Below are 27145 nucleotides of genomic sequence, written 5' to 3'. Positions count from 1 at the left end.
AGAACTGGTTACCAGGAGGTCCTAGGTTCTAATCTTGTTGCCCGCAATTTAAAAAAAAAAAATTATTGCATTCCCTATTATGGGTGTTATTTATCATGTGTTTATCTCTCCACGTGTTGTCAGACTGCACGTGCAAGAGAGTGTTAAAACTTGATATATATTGTTAGTCCACAACCTAACAGCTTAAGCTTTTAGGTAAAGTGGTAATCTAACACTAAGGAAGGGAGGTAAAACTCATTTTTCTTGAAAGAGGAAAACTTCATTAAAGGCGAGAAAGAACCTGTTATGAAAAAAGGAGGGTTGGAATCTACACATTGATTTTTTCACAATTTTTTTTTGTTGACCCATATGCATCAAAAGGTGCATGTATGGTTCCAAGAAATATAATTTGATCATAATCAATCAATTTTATCGAGAAAGATTTCTCTTTTTAGGCTAAGGGATTGATAGTGAAATCTCGAATCAACTTATTGCTCTTATGGTATATCTCATATAGAGGATGATACCAAAGATCTTTATTTATTTATACTCTCCTGGAGGATGGATTTGTGCGACCAGATGTACATACAATATGCATGGGATTAGCTACTTCAATGGGATCTTTTATCCTGGTCGGACGAGAGATTACCAAACGTCTAGCATTTCTTCACGCTTGGCGCCAATGAGTTTTTTGTTTTGAGAGAAAAAAGAAAACTAGGTCTTGGCTTCATTCAATTTCCCATTCAAGAGAAAAGTTCTACGTGCAGCAACCAATTAACATGCATTTGACGTGCCAATACAAACGTGATGAGCCAAAGTCCCCAAGTTAGGTCACTCATGCTCAAATTCTCCCTTACCCACTTCACCACATTGCCCCTACCACTATAAATATTGAACACACATGCATATACCCTAAGCAGTACTGCAACATAGGAAATAACAAAAAATCAAATTGCAACCACTAGGCTTGGCCATGGCAGCAGTTTCTCTGAGCTCCAGAGCTGCGGTGCTGCTTCTGTTGGTCACGGTGCTCGTGGCCCGGACCGCGGTGGTTCAGGCACAGTTGCAGGCCTGCGCCAACGAGCTGACCGCGCTGAACGTGTGCGCGCCGTTTGTGGTGCCCGGTGCACCCAACACGGTGCCGAGTGCCGAGTGCTGCGGCGCCCTCCAAGGGGTGGAACGTGACTGCATTTGCAACACTCTCAGGATTGCTTCCCGCCTTCCTTCTGCCTGCAACCTGCAGCCTGTCTCCTGTGGTTAGTTTTTCGGGTTTGCTCGATTTGATGTCAACTTGGTTTGGATACAATTTGACGTCAACTCGAAAAACCAATCTAGTTAAAAGAAAAATGAATGGCTCAATTATGATGAAGTCTGAAATTTTACTAAATTACACTTCACACCTTACAGATTAAACTGTGATAATTTCATTCTTTAAGTTTCAATTTCAACTTTGAGTAGATCTATGAAACAGGAGCTGAAATAAGTAAAATATGAAATTTTAAGGATGAAATTATCACATATAAAATGTAGGGGTATTGAATCGATTATACTTTAGAAGAATGGACTTCCTCCTTATACCTAATTCATAAATTATACACTTATTGCAAATAGATTCCACTTTAAAATTAATGAATGTACATAGGCCCATCCTTTTTACAATTTCCCATACTTTAGGGACTTACATTGTAACACTTACGTGTAAATTTTCAAATTTAATGCGGCATAATTTTTTCTATGTCCATCCATCTACATAAGAGTATGATTTAAACCTCATACTCAAACGTGCATCAAAATGTTGATACTATATTTGAAAGCATAAATTTCCAAATTTAACTCTATGAATTGTATTTTTCAAATGCATCAAGCATTGGAAGGAGTTGTTATTTTTATCTTTATATTTACAATGGTTGAATATGATAACTATTTTTTTTTTTTTTCTGTTCTCTGTAATTGACAGATATAGGTCAGTGAATCGGTTGAAGGATCAATGAATAATATTCAGAGCCATAGTCAGTTTGTTTTTTCACTTTTTTTTTTTTTTTTTTAACTGGGCAAATGTTATATGGTCTAGGTTGAGATCATATAGATATTTAGCAGAATGCAGCTACCAGCTTTAATGTAATTGCTAGGCTCTGATCCTGGGAACAGGCTAAGACATCACCCCCCCCCCCCCCCCCCCCCCCCCCCCCCCCCCCCGGCGATCGTTATATAAGTTAATTTCGTTATTAAATAAAATCATATTATGAATTAATTCTGCTAATTTTTAGTTTCTTGCAAGGCTATTATACATATACAGAGAGAGAGAGAGAGGTCCAGGAGAACATCCGAGGATTAAACTTGGGACTTCAATGGTGGAGGCTTTGCGCCGTCTCCAATTATTTACATTCAAAAAACAATTGAACTTTAATCCTTTGGATAGTTTTAGATTTAAATTTATATTGAATTTGAATAAAATATAATATAAAATAGTATTTAAATGCATTTAAATCCAAGATTTAAAATTTATGCTCCATAATATTATATTATTTTGAGGAACATGAATTTTATGACTAGAATTTGAATATACAAATATACTGAGAACACGATATAATTTTATATTACATTCTATTTAAATTTACATAAATTGAAAGCAAAGATGGATAAGTTTTCAAAGAGAGATTTGAGCCCATTCCATCCGGGTTGCGTAATTGCAACATCTAGGCAGGAGGACCATGCTCATAATTGGCCGTCCTAAAAAATGTATAAATTTGAAAATATTTTCTTAGGAAAATAGAGGGTTTTGCTTGATAAAGAAAAAGTAGTCTCCCAGAAATTGGGGCAAAAAAATAATGGTTTCTTCATTCTTAAGATGCCCAGGAAACAAATAACATTTAAGACAATTGATCTACAAGAAATATTAGTCAGGCCAATGGTTCACTTACTTGGAGTGGACTGTTAGTAGAACCTAACCCTCTTCCAGCCGATCAATCTTCTTCGGAAAATGCCATAGAACACTGAATTGTACTGGGGTCTGAACTTGAAGCATTGGTGAAAATTTCCTGCATATATAATGGGCCTGCTCTCTTGCCCGCATCATGTGTTTCTGCATCTCATACTAGTTCAGCCACGTTTCTTGGTATAACTAGTGCTTGGTCCATATGAACCTGCTGCACTGTCGCAAGCCGAGTACTTTCACCTTATCAACAATCAGAACAGCACCAGTAACATTTCCTCACTACAAATCATCAGCATATAAAAACGCATTTAAAATTGCCAACAAGAAAAATGGAAACTTTTAAGTGAGAGGAATCTCCAAAACAGGGACTTTCACAATCCATTTATTTATAGATCATCTGTTTGGATGCTTAATAGAGGATTTATAAATCCTAACATCATAATACAGTTTGGGGAGAGAGGGAGAGAGAGGAGAGAGTTTAAATGCACGTGCTCTCAAATGGAAGGGAAGACAGGGCCCTTTTCAAGGTCTCAAAGCTCAAATGCATGGACGTGGTCATAAACTTCGATGATTAGAAGGCAACAAATATAAGAAAGGTAAAAAGTCACTGGCAAGCGATGCAGGCTAAGGTGGTGTAATCAGCTCAAGTCCATGGATGCAATGGCCCCTTCACTCTGGCAGATTATGCCATTACATGCAATGGCAGCTGTTTTTATCTTGGTATCGCACACAACAGAGATACATTAAAGCTTTTGGAGCCTCTCGGTGTTCATTTGGTTCTAGGTTGCATTGGCAAGAACTAATTCTTCCCCCATTGAAATTCTCAATCCAGATATTTCAAAAATTTCAGTATCAAGCAGCAAAACCCCCTGATCCTTCACAATTTAACAAACCCATACTCAATTGCATGTGAAACATTCTGAGTTTAACAAATCCTAGCAGAAAATTCCCAAAAATGTGGTGCGTGTGTGTGTGTGTGTGTGTGTGAGAGAGAGAGAGAGAGAGAGAGAGAGAGAGATCTTACAGAGAATGGCTGCCTTTGCATGCTTGATCATTGTGGTGGTGGTGGTGGTGGTGGTGGTGGTGGTGGTGGTGGTGGGGCGGGGAGAGAATGGAACCAATGGACAGATTTGGCAAATTAAATGACACCTCTTTTGATGCCATTTGTCGAGGGAATTTGAATGGGTGCAAAACCTCTAGAGATGTCGTGGAGATCTTGTAAATTTTCTTTTGAGACTAGACAAACTGAAAAATGAGGTATTTTAATACTTTGATGAAATCCTACCTCAAGATACACTATCCAAACATAAGAAAAAAAATGGAAAGAAACAAAAATAAGAAAAAAAAAGAAAAAAAAAATGGAAATAACAAAGGGAAAAAAAAAAAAAGGGAAATAAATGAGAACCCATACAATGATTGCATTGTACGGTGCATTAACTGCCTTTACATCCTTGGAAATGCATAAAAATGCAATTGCTGAAGATGCCTCAGTATCTTATTTTCTGATTATATCCTGACATCCAAGCATTTGACACACTCTACAGAACAAATACAGTTAATAAGCAACGAATCACAAGTCGTGCCCATTCTACTTAGACCCAAAGTATCGAGTATCTGAAGCTCTGTATCTCTGATCATAATGCAAGAATGAAGATGAATGTGGAAGTTGGACATCAAGTTCCATTGCCTACAAATCCAATGTTAGAAACCAAACTTATCAGCTGAAAAAGAAAGGTTTTTTCTTCTAAAAACAAAATTATCAATAATGCTAGTATATTCATTATAGCTTCATTGCTTATTACCTGCCTCAATTGAGTGCTGTTTGGAACAGATTCCTGAAATGTAGTACGGATTAAAGATTCCTGTACACAATGCATTAAATGGCATGTACACAATATTCCCATACATCAAGAAGTAAAATTTTAAATAAATTATTACCTGCAGTAACTGAGGTTGGCTGGGAGGATTATGCTGGTTAGAGAAGATATCTGGAGATGAATACATGTTAGGATGGGAATGTTGGTCCATGACTAGATTAGGTGGTTGGAACATGCACTGAACAACCTGATTTGCTTCAAAATTGAATAGATCCTGAGTAATGCATATGTAAGAAACAAAAATAAGTATGTTCGCAGAATGACAGCAACAATATAAATGCAATGTGTAATAAACTTCATTTTTGGTAATCAAAGCATCACCTGTGTAACAGAATTTGGTGTTGGCGTCTCAGATGGAATGTATGCTGGTGGGGAACATGAAGTGGGTGGGGAACATGAAACAGAGGTATTTGAAGCAGGTGGTTGTACATCCTGAAATCCTTTTATCTTGGATCTTTTTTCAGTACAGTTTCTTGGTTGACCTTTATGAGGGACAACAAGCTCCTTTTCTCTTGCTTCTGTCACCTGGTGGGTGTCCTCTTGAGCTTCAATTGCATTTCTATCCAGAAAAATCTCTCCATGTTCACTTTCATAAGCATTTGCACCTGTGCTACTTGAAGTGATGGCTTGGGCTTCTTCAGACGGTTCCATATTCAAGATTTTTTCCACCCCACAAATCAGTTCATCAAGTCTCGTCATAGCAAATTGAAATGCCTGCTCTGATTGAGAAGCCCTGGCTGATATTTTAAGTATGCTGTGGCACAAATTTTTGTAACGTCTTGTAGCAACCAACTTATGGTTTTCTTGGACGGTGCACCCACTAGAATCTCTTGCACTTTCAACCCTTGCATCTTTCATCCATCTCTTTAATATGTATTGGGATGGGATCACCTTTATATTCCTATGATCAAGCACTTTTAGAGCATGGCTACAAAGAACCCCAACAGACTCAAACTTCATACAATTACAAGAAACCGTATTATCTGAAGAATTAAATATAACAACTTGTTCTCGAGATTTCCCAAATTTGTTAGCTTTATACTCGAATGACAAACTATTCTCATTGCACTTGTTAACAACAACATTCAAACACCTCTCATATTCTTTCTGAAATACTTCAAATGCCTTTGGCGTGTAAAAATCACTTGCATGTTTTAACAAAACCACATTTGCCATTAATTTAGGCATACATCTGCTCATGTCAAAGCTAGCTTCTAATTCTTTGCAGCGTTGCTCATCAACCGCTCTTTCGAACTGCTTGAAAAATTCTAGCATATCTATGTCAGATTTTAGATAATCTCTCAAGTTATTAGATAAACTCTCAACAAGATGCATACCTTCTACATTAACAAAAAATGTATTTCTGCCATATACCACACCCCACTTCTCTCTCTCTCTAAACATCCATCTTAACCACTCATTTTGCTGAAGGCCAAATTTGTCCAACATCGCTTCCCAGGCATGGACAAAATCCTCCTCATCCTCATGATCATAAATGCAACTCCTAAAATCTTTAGCAAAAGAAGTAATATCCTTCACCACATGACTCAGGTGTTTAAGAGCATTCTGATACATTTGCCATACACAAACACGGTGGTCTGTTTCTGGTAACACTGAAGCAATTGCCTCAACTATTGCTGCATCTTGATCAGTTAGAATAGCCTTTGGCTTCTTTCCAGACATTGCCTCAACGAAAGTTCGAAATAGCCACTTAAGAGATTCAACTGTTTCATCATACAAAAGAGCAGCACCAAATATCACTACTTCTTTATGGTGATTCACTCCTACAAACTGTACAAATGGCCGAAAATCTTTGTTAGATCTGCAACTTGTGTCCACACAAACAACATCACCAAAATGATCATAGTCCCCTACCATATTATCATCAGCCCAAAATACGTTGGTTACCTTATCATCTACGTCAAGTTGAGTAGCATAAAAGAACAATGGATTTTCAAAGTGCTGCCTTTGAAAATAATGCAGCAAGCATCCTGCTTCTCCTTGCTTTATGTCTCTTGTCCGCTCAGATTGCAGATTACTTTCATGATCTATGGAAGGACAATAAAGATTCTCCAAATCTCCAAATCGTCTACCCATCATTTCAAAAGTCAACTTTGATTGCCTTCCACAATTATTTGTGGAGTCAACTTCAACACCTTGAGCAAGAATTAAATTATTTTGTGATGGCAAAGCATTACTGGGCTTCATAAACTCATGATTATGTTTTGCTTCAAAATGAGTTATTCGATATTTGCTGTCAGGTTGACGAGTGATGATCATATGTGCCAAGCAACCGGTTCTTGTTTCCTTTCGATGTTTCTTCACATTAACATCTCGTTTGTCTTTACGCCGGTAACCTTCTTTGGAACATGTGAACTTTCTTGATACCACCTGACCATGTACCTTACTTCTATTTACCCAGTCTTTTCGAACACTAAAGCCTATCAATCCAGCATATTTGTTGTAAAAACGGTATGCATGTTCATCCGATTCAAAATCCATACCAATTTTTAGGACTCCATCTATACCAGCTTCATCTTTTGATGAAAAACTTGACTGCATTGCATCAACACTAGCAACTTTTGGGCTACGAGATTCTTGCTCCAGGTTCAAGTCCAACTTATTTGATGTTTGAAGGCCATTTTCCATACCGTCTTCATGAGGGCTGTATAGATCATCACCATTCCCATCCATCTATCTTCCTTGTATGGTGAAGAAATGAATAAGACATTGTATAAGCAGAAAAAAAGAGTTAATAATCGCACATCCAATAATTGGCACACTGAAGCATTCACACTCACACACACACACACACACACACAGTAACAGAGTTGAAGGATCAGCTCTTTTTTCTTAAGACTTTATCAGAATCTCTCTCTCTCTCTCTCTCTCTCTCTCTCTCTCTCTCTCTATATATATATATATATGTATGTATGTATGTATGTATGTAAGTAGTTAACTGGGTAGGGACATAATGAGGAAACATATGCTCAATTATAGTTCAATTGTTAAAAGAAAATATTATTTTAGTGATTAGGCTGTGTGGATGAGGGTATTTTTGTCCTTAAATTTTTTTTAATTCTTATTATAAGAGGGCAGACCTGCATCTGTACTCAGGCTCCAGGAAAACTGCCGACTGGTTTTTCCTTCTTCTCTCTTCTCTTCATCTCTAACCCTAAGTGCTACATTTTCTTATTTGATTCTTCAATATATTTCAGATTTACAACATGGTATCAGAGCATTTTCTCTAAAACTGATCAATCTGATGTAGTTACAGCCCTTCTTTCCTCTTCTTTTCTCTCCTTTTCCAACCCATAAAGTATAGTTTTTTTCTTTCTGGTTTGAGAGTCATTTAGGGTTTCTCATCCTTCTCCCCTCAGCATCCTTCTCCTCTCAGCCATGAGCCACTCTTGTGGGTGTTGTCCAGATTGTGGTAGTTCACTTATGTAAAGACAGAACCCTACTGTTTCATGCAGACTGCTGGTACAATGATGATACTGTTATGGAGCTGTAATTGTAATTGCAGTTTTCATGTCCATGTATTGCTTCTAGCTGCTGCTAGGTTGGTTGTAGAGTGTCAGCACTGCTGTTTTAAGTGTCAGGAATGCTTCATTGTGGTCTGCCTGTACTGTGTGGTCGAAGTTTGGTTTTCTATACTCTGTGTGCTCAAAGACAACTTTGACAGGATGAATGTGAGACTATTTGTCTGTGATTCCTCCTAGGATACTGTAACTTCAGTTCTGTGCCTGACTGCCTGTGTATGAATGCTCTTCTATGCCTGTGTGTGAGTGCTGTTCTGTGCCAGTGTCTGCTGCTTGAATTTGCAAAGTTTCTGTGTTATCCATTCTTGATACTGGTGTGTGCTAATTTTAGTATCTGGGGGGCGGCCTTGATGTCCTCTACAGAGAGAGCTTCAGCTGATACTGTTAACATACAGTTCACAGCCATCAAATTGGTTGGATCCTCCAAATACCCATTGTGGTTTCAACAATGCGTGTGTATATTAACATGAAAGGAGAGTCCATGTCTTTGTTGCATTCTCCTCTATCTCTAGATTCCAAGGATTTTGAGGATTGGATGAAAGAGAATGGCATATTGCTTGTGTGGTAATGGGATAGGCATGGAGCCACGACTTGTTGCGAACATAATGTTTCATAGAACACCCAAGGCCATATAGGATGATATTCGTGAAAGCTTCTCAAACCAAACTCATGTTTTTGACCTATATGAGAAGTTCGTCAAATATGAGCAAGAAGGTCCATCAGCAAGTACTATAGCACTTCAAAGGGTATATGGGAGGAACTCAACAACTATCAACCAGTTGGCTCCGATGATGAGATGATTAAAATGCAGAAAGCAGAGTTTTCAACCACCAAGTTTTTGTCTGGGTTGAGTCTTGAGCTTCAACACATCCACAATCAGATTCTTGTCAGTGAATCCATACCATCTAGTAATGATGCATAAGCTACAATCCATCGTATCACCAAAGATGGCTCTCAGTCTTCTTCTCAAGCTTCTTCCCATGATAGTTCAGCCCTGGTTAGCACTGCCTTCAACCATGGAAAGGGATTTGGAAAGTAGTCATAATAGAAGTAGTTTATCAAGACGACGTGTTTGTCATGACAGTTCTCACATTTGCACACATTGTGGTGAGGAAAACCATATTGTTGATCACTGTTGGGATCTCCATAGGAAACCAATTTGAGCCAATAAGTCTCTTGCCAAGGATTCCTTAAACTTCAAGTGCACCTGGAAATTCCATTGGGGAGTTGAGTACATATACTGTATCCCAAGAGGAGGATAACAATCTTGTCTGCATAGTTCAACAACTCCAAACTTAGTCTTCCACATCTAATGCTATTGTGGCCCATTCAAGTACTGCTAGGGCTCCTGCCTTTTCATCCTCTCCACCCTAAGTTATTGATTCTAGTGCCTCCTCATGACAGATAGTCCTAATTTATTTCAATCCTCGAAACTCGCTACTTTACACTTGAAGGTTACTCTTGCTTGTGGTTCAATTACACTGGTTTCTGGTTTTGCCGATATTCTTCCATTTCCTTCTACGCCTCTTTCCTTTGTGTTATATGTGCCTAAATTTCCCTTGAACCTGTTAACAGTTAGGGACTGTTCGGAACCACTTATAGAGAATTAAGTTTCTGTAAAAAGTACTTATCTAAAAGTAGTTTGGGTTATACTTATTATAAGTACTTTTTCAGATAAGTACTTTTTTCAAAAAATATATATATTTTTTCTCAAAAAAACACTTATTTTCCTTTAAAAAAATAGTTTGGAAAAGTAATTTTTGAAGTAAGTGCTAATTAAAAATGTAAATCAAACACTACTTATTGACACAAGTACTTGAAATAAGTACTTTTTTGAAAAGGTGCTTAGGAATCATTCGAACCACTTGCATATAATTGCTTTTCATAAAAAATGCATAATTTAATGAATATTGATAATAAGTGCTGAACTGAAGAAATACTGAAATTTTTTTTAAGATGTCCCAAATGGGGGCTTAGTCAATTAACTAAATCTCATAATAATTGTTTTTCTTCTCATTGTTTTATTTATGATCTCTAGACGAATAAGAGGATTGGTGGGAGGACTTGAGAAGGACAAATTGTACTATTTTGATGGAGGTGGCAGATCTAGTCATACCACTTCCTCAGTTTCTAATTATCGCATTTCTCTTAATCAGTGGCACACTAGATTAGGTCATCCATTTCTTCAAAACCTACAAGTTTTTCCCATGTTCAAGTCTATTTTTGTTTTGAGTATTCTACGTGTCAATCAAGAAAGCACACTAGGACATCTTTTCCATTTATAATCAAATCTCATAGTAAATCATTGTTTTCTCTTATTCATTCAAATATTTTGGAGTCCATGTAGGATCAGAAATTTGACTGGTGGTCAACATTTTGTGTCCTTCGCAGATGAATGTTCGCATGTGACCTGGATCTTTGTAAAAAGACATGTCTAAATTTTTTAATGTGTTTATTCAATTCTACCAAGAAATAAAAACTCAATTTGGAATTGGTATTCAAATTTTTTGGTCTGATGATGCACCTGAATTTGTCCAAAATGAGCTTCAGTCTTTTTTCTTGCCAAAGAGATTATTCATCAAACATCATACATCCATACTCCTTTGAGAAATGGAGTGGCTAAAATAAAATAGACATTTATTTGGCGTAGCACAGTCTCTACTCCTTCGCATGCACGTTCCTAGAACCTTTTGGACTAATGTTTTTCTTACCGTTTTTTGCTCAACAGGATGCCCTCCAGTATTCTAGGAATTCCCTTCTCCATCATGTACTCAGAAATATCATATTTTCTAATGTGCCTTGTGTCTCCGGGTGCACATGTTTTGTTTGTGTTCCACACACTAGATAGGACATGTTCTCTTCTTGTGCTATTAAATGTGTCCTTGTCGAGTATTTGAGAACTCAAAAAGTTTATAAATGTTATGATCCCTACACTCGCAGGAAATATGTTAGTGCAAAATGTCACCTTTTTGTAGTACAAAGTCCTGCTTGGATGAATTTATTTTGAGTCCATCAAGGATATATGATCTTCCTCATGTGTTGATTCTCTTGTTTGTTCCTACTATTTTAATTTTTATCCCTCTTTAGAAATCTTCTACTCTTCCAAACCCAGCAAGTATTGACCAAAAGAAACAATTAAGGGTTTATGAACAATGAAAACAAGCACAGGCATCACTACACCATACAGCAACCAGTTATACCCATTGCTGTTTCAACTTCTAGTTCTGGAGATCCATCTCATAGTGACTAGATTTACCCATTGCTTACTGGAAGGGTACTTGAACATGCACTCACCAGTCTTTAGTTGCTTATCCTATTGCCTCATTATGTTTCAGTTCTTCACCTTCCTAGTCTTATGCATTCTTTTCCTTGTTTGTTTCCTCTTTTCTATCCCTTCATCGCATGAAGCCCTTGGTAACCCTAGGTGGAAGCACGCAATGGATGTAGAAACTGATGCCTTGACCACTCATGGGACATGGGACTCGGTGGATCTTCCTCCTAGTAAGGATTGTTAGGTGTCATTGGGTTTACACCATCAAATATCTTCCTAACAAGTGTATTAAGGATCAATTGGTTACTAAGGGGTACAACCAAACATATGGTATTGATAACATTGAGACCTTTTCTCCTATTGCTCGACTAAATTCTGCTTGCATATAGATCTTGTTGGCAATTAATTTTGATTGTCCCTTATGATGTGAAGAATGCCTTTTTGTATGGAGATTTGCAAAAGGAGGCAACCATGAAGCAACCTCCTGGGTATGTTGCTTAGAGGAAGAGAGGATGGTAAAATATGACGGTTGCATAAGGCCATTTATGGTCTCAAGCAATCACCTCAAACCTAGTTTGACAAGTTTAGTACAATGGTCTCTATATTTGGCTTTATCAAGTGCTACTTTGATAATTCGATCCTCGTTTGCAAAAAGGAGACACTGTACTTCTAGTGGTTTACGTTGATGATATCATCATTGTTGGCAGTGACCAAAGCGGGATTGCAGATGTTAAACAGTGGCTTCAAGCTAAATTTCAAGTACTCTGTGCTAGTTTCTCGGTATTGAGCCTGTACGATGTAGAAAGGGTTGAGCCTGTACGATGTAGAAAGGGTTGTTTGTTAGGAGCTAAACTGATTGATATCATGGATCCTAACATGAAGTTGTCTAGGGATGTCAAATCAGACTTTGAAGACAAACGTTGATATAAGCAATTATCTGGCATGTTGATCTACTTGACTGTCACTAGACCTGGCATATCTTTTGCATAGGAGTGGTGAGTCAGTTTATGGAAAATCCCAAACAACCACATTGGGATGTTGATTGTAGAATTGTAGGATTTTGCAGGATCTCAAAGGTTCTCCTGACAAAAGTTTGATATATAAATGTAATAAAATTGTAAGATCATGGATATATGACGCAGATTAGGTTGGTCTTGTTGATGATCGGAGGTCTACAACTAGATATTGTACGTTTGTGGAGGTAATCTTGTTACTTGGCCTAGCAAGAAACAAACTACAATAGCAAGATGTAGTGCTGAAGTAGAATACTGAGCTATGGCCCATACGGAGTCAGCTTATAAATAAGGCTAAAGTCTCTAATGTCAAGGATAGGATTCTTGGTAACGAAGCGACTAGATATGTTTCTTGATAATCAAGCCGCCATTTATATCGCTAGCAATCCAGTATTTCATAAAAGGACAAAGCATATTGAAGTTGATTGTCATTTTGTGAGGGATGTTGTGTTGAAGAAGGTAGTAAGGACTCCATTTATGAAATCATTAATTAATTAGGTGATATTTCACAAAGCCTTTTTTTAAGCCCACCTTGTCTAAGGTTGTAACAAGTTGGGTTAGGTGACATTTATACACCTCCAACTCAGGGGGGGTGTTAGAAAAAAATATGTTAATGTAATAATAATGTGAGTGGGGGTATTCTTGTCCTTAGATACTTCTTATTCTTATTAATATATAAGAGGGCAGACCTGAAGCTGTACGTAAGGCTCCAGGAAAACTGCTGATTGGTTTTTCTTCTTCTCTTCTTCTCTTCATCTCTAACCTTAAGTGCAATTTTTTCTTCTTTGTTTCTTCAATCTGTTTTAGATTTACAACAATGCCGAAAGAAAATACTCTTCTGTGAAAAGTCATTTAGAATCTCATCCTGAGAGTTTCAATCATGTTTCTACTCGTGTCTTGTTTTCCTAACCAATGAAAGCTCTCCAACAAGCACAAAATAGGACTCCAACGAAGCAAATAGTGTCGGTGTTCTGCAAAAATTGGACCAATCACATCAGAACAGACTGCTTCCACCAACCGTTTTATTAATTTTGTTAATTTTTGTACACACTCTCTTGACAAGAAACCAAAGCTCTTAGCTATTTTCTTTCTTCCTTTTCTCCTGTTTTCCCCAACTTATTTACTTTCTTAAGTTCATGGACAGCTTTCTCACATTGAAAGATAAGAGAATACACAGTTGAGAGGGTTATGGGCTTGTGGAATCTGAGTCTGAGTAAAGAGTTGTGGGAGCAGTTTCATCCGTAACAAATTTTAAGCAGATATTGAAATCTCCATCACAAGTGCTTTCACTCTTTGGTCTCAATATGTAAAAAAAAAATTTATGCTTGGATGGGGATAGAATTTGGAAGTTCGCATGTGAGAGATCAAAACAAGTTCCTTTTTATACTAGTATATTCACTGCAGATATGCTGGACTCTGCATTAGAAAAAAAAATGAAGTATTGCTAAAACCATGTCTATTACATGGGTTCTGATTCAGCATTTTTTAAGAAAATAGTCAACATAATATTGTGCAAGCCTTAGAAAATGAAATAACCATGTAGTATAAGGAGCCTCTCTTGGCTAGGATAATTACATGTTAACACCTTACATCTATATAGGCATTTCATGAGACTACCTAATGCTGAAGTGCAACTCTTGATTCCATTCACTTATAAGAAAAGTTCAAACTCAAGCTCAGCCCATTGTTTTCAAATGAGTTCAGGCCATTAAGAATATATCAGGCCTATAATTAAGTAAAATTATTTCTGTTAGAAGTTATTTATGTCTGTATTATTATTATTAAGAGTGTTAATTAGAATGTATTCAATTTTTATTATATGTAGAGGGAGAGACCTATCTTCAAGTTAGGTCATTCATTTTAATCAAAATCTCAACATGGTATCAGAGCGTGATCCAACCTAAACCATATAATACTCAGCTGTCGCCGGAAAACACATCCCCGTCGCTGCCCTTTTCAGGTCCACCTCTACCCTTCATTATTTGACAAAACCAACCATATAGCCAAAAACAGAACCCTCCGAAGCCTACCCCTACAAAACCCCATTGCTGGAAAAGGCCCCATGCACCGCCATGCACCGACCAACTGCCAGCAGTGCCAACCCCACCACCAGCATGTGAGAGAGTTTCCGGCCACCTTTTCTTTTTCCCTCTGCCATCTTCTGATTCCTTCTCTAAACAACATTATCAAGCTGTTGGACATGTTTTTTGCTCAAAATCAAACCTTTTTCGACCATGCACTCACGGTAATCCATTAATTTCTGTTCGGTGTTTGTAGAGGCTTCTTTGTGAGTTTCTTAAGAGCAGTGGTTGTGTTCATAAGTCAAGTTGTGAGGCTGTGGCAGTGCTATATCAGTAGGTGAGTCGTTCACCTCATCCGTGGTTGACCGGCTGTGTCGGTGCTTCACATAGTTTGTGAGTGTCCCGATTAGTTTTGATTGTTCTTCTTGCTTGACATTGGCGTGGCTGCAAGTTTGGAGTATTGGGATGGAGTCTATGAATCCCAAAATATGTTTCCTACATCGCTACCATAGATAACGACTCAAAAATTGGGTGGAAAGAATTATGTTCAATGATCTAAAGTTGTTATTTAGCAGGATTAGGAAAATCTAGCCACTTCATCCAATATGATCCTACTGATGAGAAGAGAAAAGAAGTGTGGATTCAAGAAGATGCCTTGATTGTTTTTCTCTTATGGAATTCAATCAAGCCACAGATTGCACAGAGTGTATGCATCTAGATATGTGCAAGGAGATTCGGGAGTATGCCAAGCTTCTATACTCTAGTATCATTACACATATGTATGATTTATCCCAGGAGTACTTTCAGTTACAACAAGGAGATAAGAGCATTGCAGATTATTTCGGAGAGCTGAAGCGTAATCATGAGGAGCTTAATGTTGTGCAACCTATAACTCGTGAGATGTAAAAGCAAAGGGAGCAGATGACAATCCTTCAGTTCTAGCAAGCTTGAGACTCGAGTTTGAGGCAGTTCTGTCCCAGATACTTAGTAGTGCCAAGCTGACATCATTTGTTTAGCACACATTCTCCTGCTTTAGCTTCTGGCTCTGAGAGGACAGCCTTTTCTACACAGGGTGATTCTAGTTCTCTAGAAAACAACCGCAAAAGTTATTGGGGTGGTTCAAGTGGTCTTGGTGGTAGAGACAAACGAGGTAGAAGCACTCCTCGCAAGTGTACTCATTGTGGATGGAGTAATCATACTATTGAGCAGTGTTGGTATTTTCATGGTAGACCTTCACGTGTTACCAATGCAGCCACCACCAACTTCACACCTTTGGAGGCAGCCAATAGAGCCACCATCGACTCCACACCTTTGGGGCTAAGTAGGGGGCAATGTATTGTATCCATGTCAGAAGAAGACAATTCCAAGTTCCAAGAGTATCAAACGTCACAACAAGCTTCTCTTCCCATCGCATCACTAGCCCAAATAGGTAATCCATAGCATGCATGTCATCTAATACTTCTCATCCTAGTCCTTGGGTCATAGACTCCGCTGCCACTAATTATATCATAGGTATACCTAACTTCTTCTCCACTCTTCAATATCCTACAAATTTACTTTGTGTTACTCTTGTTGATAGATCCACCACTACAGTCTAGGTAATTGGGACTGTAAATACTTTTTCTATTTCTCTTCATTCAAATTGTATATTCCCAAATTTTCTTTCAATCTTATGTCTATTAGCAAGATTACTATATCCATGAATTGTTCAATGACATTCTTCCCTGATTATGTGGTTATTCAAGATTTGAAGATGAGGAAGACGATTGATGGAGAGTGTGAAGCTAGTCAACTTTATCACTTTGGAGCCACCATCTCCTTCTACCATCTACACTGCTATTGCCACACCTCTCCAAATCCATTATCGTCTTGGTAATCCCTCACTAGAAAAGTTCAAACATCTAGTTCCTAATTTGAGTTATGTGTCTACTCTTGATTGCGAGTCTTGTCAGTTGGTAGAGCACCATCATGTCCCTTTCGCTTCCTAAGTCAATAAACGGGCTGCAAGCCCTTTCATGTTAGTTCATTCTAATGTTTGGGGTCCTAGTAGATTGTGTCCAAGTTGGGTTTCTGGTACTTTGTAACCCTTGTGGATGATTATTCAAGAATGACTTGGCTATATTTAATAAAAGATCTTTTTGAGTTATTTCATGCATTTTGTGTCTTTTATTCTTGAAATAAAGACTATTTGGTTTGCCAATTCAAATACTTCGAAGTGATAATGCTAAAGAGTATTTTAGATCACAGTTCACTACTTATATGACTCTATTTGGTATCATCCATCAATCATCCTGTGCCCACACTCCTCAATAAAATGGGGTTGCATAGAGGGAAAATAGACATATCCTGAAATCACTCGCACCTTACTTTATCAAATGCATGTACCTAAAGTGTTTTGAAGTGATGGAGTACTTACTACATGCTATCAGATCAATAGGATGCCACCTTTTGATCTTAGTGGTAAAATTCCCTATTCCATTCTCTTTCCTAATTCACCTTTATTCTCTTGCCCTCCTCGTATCTTCGGGTGTGTGTCCTCTTTTCATCAACTAACTCCTAGGGTGGATAAGTTTGATCCTTGTGCTATAAAATGTGTCTTTCTGGGCTACTCATATACTCAAAAGGGATATCATTGTTATAGTCCTGTGCTGCATCGCTTCTTTGTTTCCTCCAATGTTACCTTCTTTGAGTCTACACCTTACTACGCCCAGTCCCTAAGTGCTTCTAAGCTCAATGAGTCTTTTCCTCTGCCTAATATTCCAAATTCTAATTTGTTGTCCTTGCCAAACCAACCATTTGAGTCTCCATGTAGTTCAAGTCTTTCTCATCGTCTTCATTGTCCTAATTTGTAAGTGTATTCATGACAATGGCTCCAAGGAAGAGAGTCCCCTCTAGCTTCTACTACCACGACTTTGGTTTTCTTATTTGATGATCATATTTCCTATGATGTCAATCCTTCCATTGTTATTCAAAAAGGTAAACACACATGTACTCAACATACCATTTCCAACTATGTTTGTTATGACTTCTTAGCACCATCTTATTATTGTTTTGTTACTATCTACTACCCTTCCTAAATCTGTTTCAGAAGCCTCAGCCCACTCTATGTGGAGGAATGCTATGGTTGTAGAGATGAATACTTTACAAGACAATGGCACTTGGGACATGGTATCTCTTCCTCCTGACAAGTTTGTGATTGGTTGTTGTTGGGTTTGCACTGTAAAAGTCAACCCTAATGGTTTTGTGGCTCGTCTAAAAGTCTGTCTTGTTGCTAAAAGGTATACTCAGGTGTATGGTTTGGATTATTCTGACACTTTTTCTCCACTCACCAAACTTGCATTAGTGGCTACTACTTGTCACTAGCCTCTGCATCAGTTAGATGTGAAGAATGCCTTCTTGCATGGTGACCTTGAGGAGGAGGTCTATATGAAGCAACCACCGAGGTTTGTTGCTCAGGGGGAGTAAGGCTTAGTCATTAGAATCGTTGAGAAAACTAGGATAATGGGAATGATCTTGACATTAGAGGAGGCAGGCTTTATCGCCTCTAAATTCATACCATAACTGTCTCTACTAGAACGGGTCTACCTCAATGCTCCCTCAAACTACCCTTACACAGTAGAGACAGTGTCTACCTCGACGCTTTTGAGTCTACCGCGACGCTTTTGAGGTGATTTCTACAAACGCCAATAGATCTTTTAGCGGCAGTTTAAACCGCCTCTACTTGACTAGGGGAAAAAATAAATAAAAATAAAAAATAAAAACTCCACATGTCCTTTTTCTTTGTAGTGCTACATAGACTAGGGGAAATAGTTAAGAAAGATTTTGTGACTAGAGGCAAGTTTATGGACATATATGGTGAGTGTATTTTCCCACGCTAAAACTATGCTACCTAGAATACTACTACAGTTGACCAAATCCTACCCAAATATATAAAAAAGCATTATTCCCAATATGTAGCCCAATTTCTATATAGGTAGTGTATGTATAAATATAGAATTTTCATTCTTTTATTCCTACTTCTAAATGTATTGTTTATCTATAACTATTTGAAAATGAGATGCAAATAATAACTTAAAGGGCAGCCTGGTGCACAAAGCTACCGCGTAAGCGGGGCCGGGGAAGGGGCGGACCACAATGGGTCTATAGTATGCAACCTTATCTTGCATTTTTGCAAATGATAACTTATTTTATTTTATTAGTATAAGACATAGAAAAATTTTTTCCCAAAAATTTGTATGTTTTTCTTCTAGTAGATGGGGGGGGGGGGGGGATATACTCAAATCTTTGGTGGGAGGTGGATCCTTTAATGACTTGATGATGGGGATACAATCAAATTCAGGGTGGTAGGCTCAAGAAGGCCCTATATGGTTTAAAACAGTCTTCCAAAGCATGGTCTGGTCATTTCAGTGTTGTAGTACTTGAGTTGGTCTTCGATGGTGTGCAGTGGATCATTCTATGTTTCATCATCATACTTCATCGGGTAGGATCCTTCTTGTCGTTTATGTGGATGATATTGTTATTATAGGTGATGATGATAAAGGTATTCAGAGTCTCAAACTTTTTCTACAGACTAAGTTTCAAACCAAAGATTTGGGACCATGAAATACTTCTTGGATATATAAGTATCTAAATCTTGTATGGGAACTATTTTTATAGAGGAAGTATGTTCTTGATCTGTTGGATGAAACTGAACTAATGGGATCTAAACTAGTTGATACACCCATGGATCCTAACAGCAAGTAAGTGCTAAATATGGGTGATTTGCTACCTAATCCTGGACAATAACGGACACTTGTTGGAAAATTGAATTATGACAGAGTCACTTGGCCGAATATATCTTTTGCAACAAGTGTTGTGAGTCAATTTCTAGATTCTCCGAGGACAAGTCATTGGGATGCAGTAATTCACATCTTGAGATATCTTAAAGGTGCACCTTAGAGAGGTCTTTTATATTATGATCAAGGTCACACTCATATCCATGGATTTACAAATGTAGATTGGGCTGGGTTGCCTTCCGACCAAAGATCCACAACTGGGTATTGTATCTTGGTTGGTGGTAATTTGGTTTCTTGGAAGAGTAAGAAACAAACTATGGTGGTTAGGTCAAGTGTTGAATCAGAATATAGAGCTATGGCTCACACTGCTTGTGAACTTGTCTGGTTGAAGAACATGTTGGAAGAATTGGGTTTTTCACATTCTCAAGTTATGAAGTTGATGTGTGATAATCACGCTGCCCTTCATATTGCCTCCAACCCAGTCTTTCATGAGTGGACAAAGCACGTTGAAGTTGATTGCCACTTAGTTTGGAAGAAGCTTGTGCAGAAGCTCATTACTGCTGCTTATGTGAAGTATGATATGCAGCTTGCTGATTTGTTTACCAAAGCTTTGGGGTGCTTAAGTTAAATTTATTTGTAACAAACTACGAGCATATGACATTTATGCTCCAGCTTGAGGGGGAGTGTTAGAGGTTATTTATGTCCTTTAGTATTATTATTAAGTATAAACATATGTTAATTAGTGAGAGTCTGTAAGGGTATTATTGTCATTAGAATGTATTTAATTTGTATTATAAACAGAGGGAAAGACATATCTTCAAGTTAGGTCATTCATTGTAATCAAAATCTCAACAATTTCTAAAGCCCAATTTAAAGTAAATTGTAGATATAGTAAGAACAAAACTCACAATCTTACGAATTTGATTAGGATCTTAACTATATATTAATTATCAATATTTACTAATTTTAAAACAACATACTAAATATTCTGTGTATACATATAATAAATAAAAATTAAAATAGTTTGGGTCATATAAATTCAGGTTGAGCTAGGTTAGCTCAAGCTCACCCATGCTCCAGTTCAGGCTAAATTCAATTCACAATCCCACTCAATGTTTTAAAAGGCTCAATCCAGGCTTGCCTCAACACAAGACATGAACAAAACACCTTGAGGTTTAGTCTAGAATACCAAATCCCAAAAAGGCCAACACAGTATACTTTAAGGGTTATGCATGTGTGTGTACAAAAGGCATGACTTTTGCACCTTTTTAGGTGAGGCTTATGCTGTTACACTGTTACACATTTTGGACGTGTGAATCTAAAGTTAGATTTGGCTAGAAAATAGTTAAACCATGCATTTATATATTTAAAATAACAAAAAATAAAAATAAAAATAAAGCCCCTAATATAAGTTGATCTCTAGAACTCTCGAGCCTCAACTTTTACAAAATAATTGAGAGTTGCGTCTTAGATCATGAAAATAATTTGACCTTTGTAATGACATATAAGTATCTTCACTGATTTATGTAAGTATTTTTTTTAATAGCAACAAGTACTTAAAAATTATATTTGATTTTTAAAATTTTATTTGTAATTTTCTTAGTTCTAAGAAATACATGTAATTTATTTTTATTTAAAAAATTATGCCTCACCTTATAAGGGCAAAAACACCACGCCACAAACCGTCATGTTTGAAAACATTGGTCCCGCTTTTTCATAGAGATGTTAAAATTGCTAGTGGACACGTAAGAAGTAACTCTTTTTTTCTTTTCTTTTTTTTGAAAGTGGCACATTTGAGCAGATTGTGTTCTATTTTTTTTCACCATGGGAGGGGTACTAGATCCACTATATTAACAAATAAAATTGATGATAATGAAGAAGACAACCACAGAAACAGCAGCAACTAGCCAACTAGTGTGTTGATTATAGTCAAAGTGATGCAGGGGTAGCGTCAGTGGCCTGCAGCCATGGGAGAAATAAGAAGAAATTGAAGAGAGGAAGGGAAAGAGAGGAGAGAGGAGATACAAGGTGAAGCACCACGTTCAATTACAATTTCAAATTCAATAGCAACTGCTACAACATGGCTTTCACACACTATTTATAGAAAGCCTCGAAACACATGAAATTACCCATAAACCCTTATAACTACATTACACCACAAACAAACCCCTAGACTACACAAACACTACCAACAAGCCCCCAACATACTTAATCCTAATACAAGAAAACTAAACACACATAATTAAACAACTAATTAAACACATTTGGGTCTTTAGGACCCAATAAACCATTGACTCTATTCTTAGACATACGCCTCCAAATTGGGTCAAATTGATCCATCTAAATACCCACTTCTCTTCCAACATCAATTCCCTCCTCCCGAAAAGAACTCAACTCCGTTGAGTTAGGGAAAGTACTAGGACATCCATCACCATGAATAGAATCATCTCATTTCAAAAGAAAGAACTGGAAATACGCTTTAACTTGGTGATTGGGAGAGTTCAAGACGGCATCAATTTATACTTCTTGTGGTCAATTGAGAGGGAATAAGAATTTTTCATGACCATCATGCTCCACCTTCCTATCAAATAACCATGGTTGGCCTAAAAGGATATTACAAATTTTGAGAGGAACGATATCACATTGCACTGTCTCCACAATGGAACCAATCTTGAAGGTAAGTAAGCAACAATCATGGACCTTCAAGTTGGTGTTATTCACCTAAGCAATTTTGTATGGTTCGGGGTGAATCTCAACTGCAAAATTGAACTTCATAGTTTCTTCAGAAACTAATTTATGCAACTATCAGGATCAATAATCAAAGTACAAAGTTGCTTTTGGTATATCACCAAAGTTTGGAAGATGTTGGCCTGCCTCCAAATTTCTTTTTCTTCAACTTGTGGGAAGAGAGCATATGTTGAAGCAGTAAACAGATTTTCACATTGCATCATCATCTAAGTCATTTGGGATTTCTGCTTCAACTTCAACTACTTGAGTGCCATCATCATCATCATCTTCTTTTTCCACAACAGCCATCACTTGGTTAGGACACCGTGCAGCTCAATGCCCAAAACCTTGACATTTAAAGCATTTAAGTAATGGTTGGCTCTTAGAAGTTGTTCTAGAATGCTTGGGAGTCTTCCAAGGGGTATTAGTCTGAATTCAATTATCTTCTCCCATAAAATTGCACTCATATTCTTCTCAAATCGGAGGGTTGATGTAGCTCTAGGAGGATTATGTTGCATATCCTCCTCAATCTAAAAAGCAACTTGTACTGCATCCCCAACTGTAATGAGACAACATGCAGCAAGTTTGGAGGCAATAAATGGTTTCAACCCTTTTCTGTACAAAACTATCATTACATCCTCTTTCCATTTTATGTCAGCACAAATAGCCAAATGATAGAATCTCCTAGTGTACTCTGTAACTTTCTTTTCTTCTTGCTTCAAATCAAAGAGTTGCAGATGAACATACGGCTAATAATTGGGAGGTACAAATTGCTCCAATATGGCTCGCTTCATCTCAACCCACATTGTAATTACACCAAATCTCCTTCTTTTAAAGATCTTTGTTGTTTAATCCACCAAATTTGAGTCATTCCCATCAATTTTGATTCAGGCAAGTGCAACTTTCTAGCCTCATTCATGTCATACCATCGAACATTAATACTTCAAAGAATACACCTAATCATCAAATTCATCAGGAGAACCACTGCCATTAAAACCTGAGACTTCTAGTTTAGTTCCCTTGCTCAAATGATTATTTTGGCCTTCAAACAACTCAAAAGTATGAGGGACAGCAACTATTCCACCATCTTGCTTGGTAGGAAATTCCATGAGCCTTTTACCTAAGGCTACAACTTCGATTGTTAGCCTATTCAAAGCATTGATAATAGTCTCCAAGGCATTTTATATGTCTTGTACCCTACTGAGTAACAATTCCACCTTTGCAGCCAATCCAAAATTGGTCATCATGATGCAATTATATATCAACAATGATTCATAATTGATTTGAGAACAAGCCTCAATTATTCATGCAAACCACAACTTCACTCTCAATTATTTCGATTGTTCTTGAGTATCACCTAGGAATGAAATGAATTAACTTAGAAAACTCACAAATGTAGCAACAGAACCTGATTTCCAATGCTGGAAGCAACAATTTCTCACTTTTTATAGCAAATTATCACACTTGCTTGCAAGAAAGAAGATCCACAATCAAAATATCATGCCGCAGATGAAAATATCATGGGAGAAACCCAAAATATCATGGTTGAAGACAATTTCTAAGGAAGCAATTGCAAGGGGCTCCGGCAACTTTTCTCACGCGCATCACCAATGTGTGAGCCACATGTGTCACCAGTGGCGACTTTGCAGCGATGACATGATCCTAAATTTCCACGAAATTGTCAAAATTTCCATTTTCTATCCCCCTCAAAATCAAAATAGCAATAATTTTCTGTCTTACGTAATCTCCACTGAAATTAATCGAAATTTCAAAATTTTAGCAAAACTTCTTCAAATTTTAACTATAGAATGAAATTTCCTTGGAATTCAAATGTGATATTTATACGCTGTTAAAGCTTGATATACATTGTTGGCCCACAACCTAATAGCTTAAGCTTCTAGGCAAAGTGGTAATATAACAAATATAAAGTGAAATTATCTCTTAATTCATGTTATTCTTTTATTGAAACAAAATACTATTAGAATGGCCTTTTAAATTACATGAAAAATTTACCGTACAACAAGGTTTTATTTAACCATTCATGTCTAAATTATCTTGATTTGTATAATAAATAATATTTAATCGATTAATGAATTTCATTTATATTAAACGAATATGTTTAACACAATTATCTTACAAATTTGTTTAATACACATTATATTATAACTATAGCACCTCATACACGACATAGATGTATTTAGTTAGTAATATATTAGTCTCAAAACTTATATTATTATGTCTATTAACCATTTCTAAAGTTTCATAAAAGGATTCCATGTTTTACTACTAATTTTTCCAACATTTCTTCAAATCAAAATTGACATCGAAATCAAAATTTTTCATCAAAGTTTCCATATTTTTAGAGCTTCAAAGTTTTAGCCGAAATCAAAATGTATTACCTTGGGCAATAGTTTTTGGGGCAAAGGGAGATCGAGGAATAGGAAGCACAATGGTGTTGGTGGTGTGATGAGAAAAGCATAGGAGCTTAGGGTTTCAAAGAGCCGTCAGCCAGAGATGTTTGGCCAGAGCTTGGGGCTTCACCAGTGGCAGAAAGGTGATGAAATTTTAGGGGCTAGAGTTTTGGGAGGTTCTATTTGTGATGGTGTGGAATGAGTTGAGAAAAGCTTCAAGGGAAGGAGTGTTCAAAAAAATGGGACATGACTGAAATTTTTTGAAAAGTTCAGAATTGTTTCTCTATTTTTTTATATATACTGAAATTTCAGGGCAAAGATGAATTAGAAATAAATGAAGGAAGAGAAACAAAGAGAGGAGAAGACAAGAAGAAGAAAGAACAAGGGACATGAAGAAGAAGCAGCAGAGAGGAAGAGAGAAGTTGAAGAAGAAGAGTGAAAAGGAAAATGGGGGAAATGAAATGGAAGAATGAGATCTTGGTTGGGCTTTGATACCAAATGATGCAGGGGCAGCATCAACAGTCTGCAGCCATGGAAGAAATAAGAAGAAATTGAAGAGAGGAAGGAAGGAAGGAAGGAAAGGGAAGAGAGGAGAGAGGAGGTGGAAACACGTGTTCAATTCCAATTTCACATTCAACAACAACTGCCTACAACATGGCTTCTATTTATAAGAAAGCCTCTAAACACATGAAAATACACATATACACCTATAGCTACATTACATTATAAACATAGCATTAGAATACACAAATACTACAAACAAGCTCCCAACATATTTAATCTAATACAAGCAAACTAAACACACATAATTAAACAACCAACTAACTAAACATGTTTGGATTTAGAACCCAATATACCATTCATCATTGACTCTATTCTTGAACATAGGCCCCCAAATTGGGTCGAAATGAGCCATTTAAATACCTGTTTCTCATCCTACATCACTAAGGGTCCATGTCTAGTAGAATTTTTACTTATTTCATTCCCAGTGTCATATCAGGAGGAGTTTTGGAGAAATGATTACACTAGAAATTAATAGCACAAATTGATCTTGATACATTGGATCTATTATTCTAGTTGAAGGAGAAATTGAAGAAGATGCGATATATAGAGGTTGGGTAAAATGGAAAAGTACTTCAAGCATGTTGTTTGATCATAGAATACCCTTCAAATTAATAGAAAAATCTAGGATGGCTATAAGACTAGCCATGCTACATGAATCAAAATGTTGGGCAACTAAAAAACAACAAATCCAAAAAGCAGAAGTTGCTGAAAATGAGAATTAGGTGGATGAGTAGTATAACTCTAAATACATTTGTGGTAAGGTAGGCATAGCATTAGTAGAATATAAGAAAAGGAGGGAAAGTTGGGATGCACATGCTACGTAAGCCAATTTGTGCATCAATGAGAAGGAATGAGCTTGTTAATATTAGTGGTAGTAAAAGGGGGAGAAATAGATATAGTAACTTTGAATGAGATAGTGACTAAGGATTTAACAGCCCTCTGTCTATCTAAGGAAATTGCCCAAGATCGTGCAGATTGATAGAAAAAGAGTCATGTAGCCAACCTCACCTAGTGGGACTTAAAGTTTGGTTGTTATTGTAGTTGTTGTTGTTGTTGTTCTTTTTATTCCTAATGTCCATTTAGAATGATTACATCATAAAATAAACATACTACAAATACATGAAATCTCCAGCCATTGTGTATTAATTTATCTTTACGTCTTGACACTCTAACAACACATTCTGTTTGAAGTATGGAACGGGCGAATTACCAAAATAGCATCTATAAAAACAACTAAAGAACATAAAGCATTTCTTTTTCCATGACCAACACAAAACCCCAACATTTAATTTTAGCATTTTAAACGTGCTAGTTCATATATTTACAAACCCAAGGTCTTCCTCATCAGAATTTAAGACAACTCATAAGCTTGTAAACATGGCCCAGCAAGTTTTTTTTTTAAAGGGTGCTACGTATTGGGTTATAAATATTTAAAAATCACATATTTATCAGAATTTAGCACATAAATATTCTAAATTAAGAAGATACATTAAATGTAATTTTTTTAACCCAAGTGTGTTCATAGACTGGGCCACAACTTAAACTCAGAAAATACAAGGCCCAATGAAAATGCGTGCTAATACTACCGTGCTCTGATATCATAGCTGCGCTTGAAAATTTGAATGTTTTTACAGTACAGACATGTACAAACCCTAATTCAACCTGATCATCTGTGTGTGTGTGTGTGTGTGAGAGAGAGAGAGAGAGAGAAAGAGAGAACCTTGAGCTCGATTGCGAGAACGGTGAAACAAACAGTTATTGAAGAGTAGGACCTCGTCAAAGAGCTTTTAACATTAGCAGCTTCTTTTCCCTGTTTTGAAGAATCTCTCAGCATCTGGCAATGGAGGCACTGAAATTTTAGGGGGATCAGCAAACAAAGGTTGGTGTCATTTCAGACAAGTGGAGGGGCATATTTAGTAAGAAGAAAAAACTTTCCGGAGGAAGGAAGTTCATCCGAAAATGCAATTAGCATGCAGTCGTACAGGAACTAGGGCTTTTCTTTTATTATTATTCTTGGTATGAGCTTACAC

At 37.1% G+C, this 27145-nt stretch overlaps 2 protein-coding genes across 10 annotated transcripts; one reads left to right on the top strand and one right to left on the bottom strand.

The window, feature by feature from the left end:
• Positions 1-721: 721 nt before the first annotated feature.
• Positions 722-27145, bottom strand: LOC131145486 (protein FAR1-RELATED SEQUENCE 5-like). 9 transcript variants are annotated; one of them, XM_058094586.1, is made up of 8 exons: positions 26836-27145; positions 5113-7489; positions 4853-5005; positions 4717-4776; positions 4326-4601; positions 3939-4159; positions 2901-3789; positions 722-1223 (listed from the first exon to the last, which is right to left on the bottom strand). In XM_058094586.1, exons 2-5 carry the CDS (start codon positions 7483-7485, stop codon positions 4503-4505), a joined length of 2685 nt encoding a protein of 894 aa, XP_057950569.1. In that variant the 5' UTR covers positions 7486-7489; positions 26836-27145; the 3' UTR covers positions 722-1223; positions 2901-3789; positions 3939-4159; positions 4326-4502. The 9 variants fall into 9 exon arrangements, with proteins under 9 accessions (XP_057950569.1, XP_057950568.1, XP_057950564.1 ...); XM_058094585.1 differs by having other exon boundaries at positions 5113-7493; positions 26836-27135; XM_058094581.1 differs by having other exon boundaries at positions 2901-3193; positions 5113-7493; positions 26836-27118.
• Positions 953-1240, top strand: LOC131145488 (protein MEN-8-like). The gene has a single exon (XM_058094591.1). It carries the CDS (start codon positions 953-955, stop codon positions 1238-1240), a length of 288 nt encoding a protein of 95 aa, XP_057950574.1.

The sequence above is a fragment of the Malania oleifera genome, chromosome 13, assembly GCF_029873635.1.
Source record: "Malania oleifera isolate guangnan ecotype guangnan chromosome 13, ASM2987363v1, whole genome shotgun sequence".
NCBI classification, from domain to species: domain Eukaryota; kingdom Viridiplantae; phylum Streptophyta; class Magnoliopsida; order Santalales; family Ximeniaceae; genus Malania; species Malania oleifera.
Note: the sequence above shows the minus strand (reverse complement) of the source record. Positions and strands in the feature narration are given on the sequence as shown.

Coding starts and splice junctions, on each gene's coding strand:
- LOC131145486 (XM_058094586.1), bottom strand. CDS start 7,485: ATGGATGGGAATGGTGATGATCTATACAGCCCTCATGAAGACGGTATG. Junction 4,777..4,852: donor GCCAACCTCAGTTACTGCAG/GTAATAATTTAT, acceptor CATTGTGTACAG/GAATCTTTAATCCGTACTAC. Junction 4,602..4,716: donor ACAGCACTCAATTGAGGCAG/GTAATAAGCAAT, acceptor TTGGATTTGTAG/GCAATGGAACTTGATGTCCA.
- LOC131145488 (XM_058094591.1), top strand. CDS start 953: ATGGCAGCAGTTTCTCTGAGCTCCAGAGCTGCGGTGCTGCTTCTGTTG.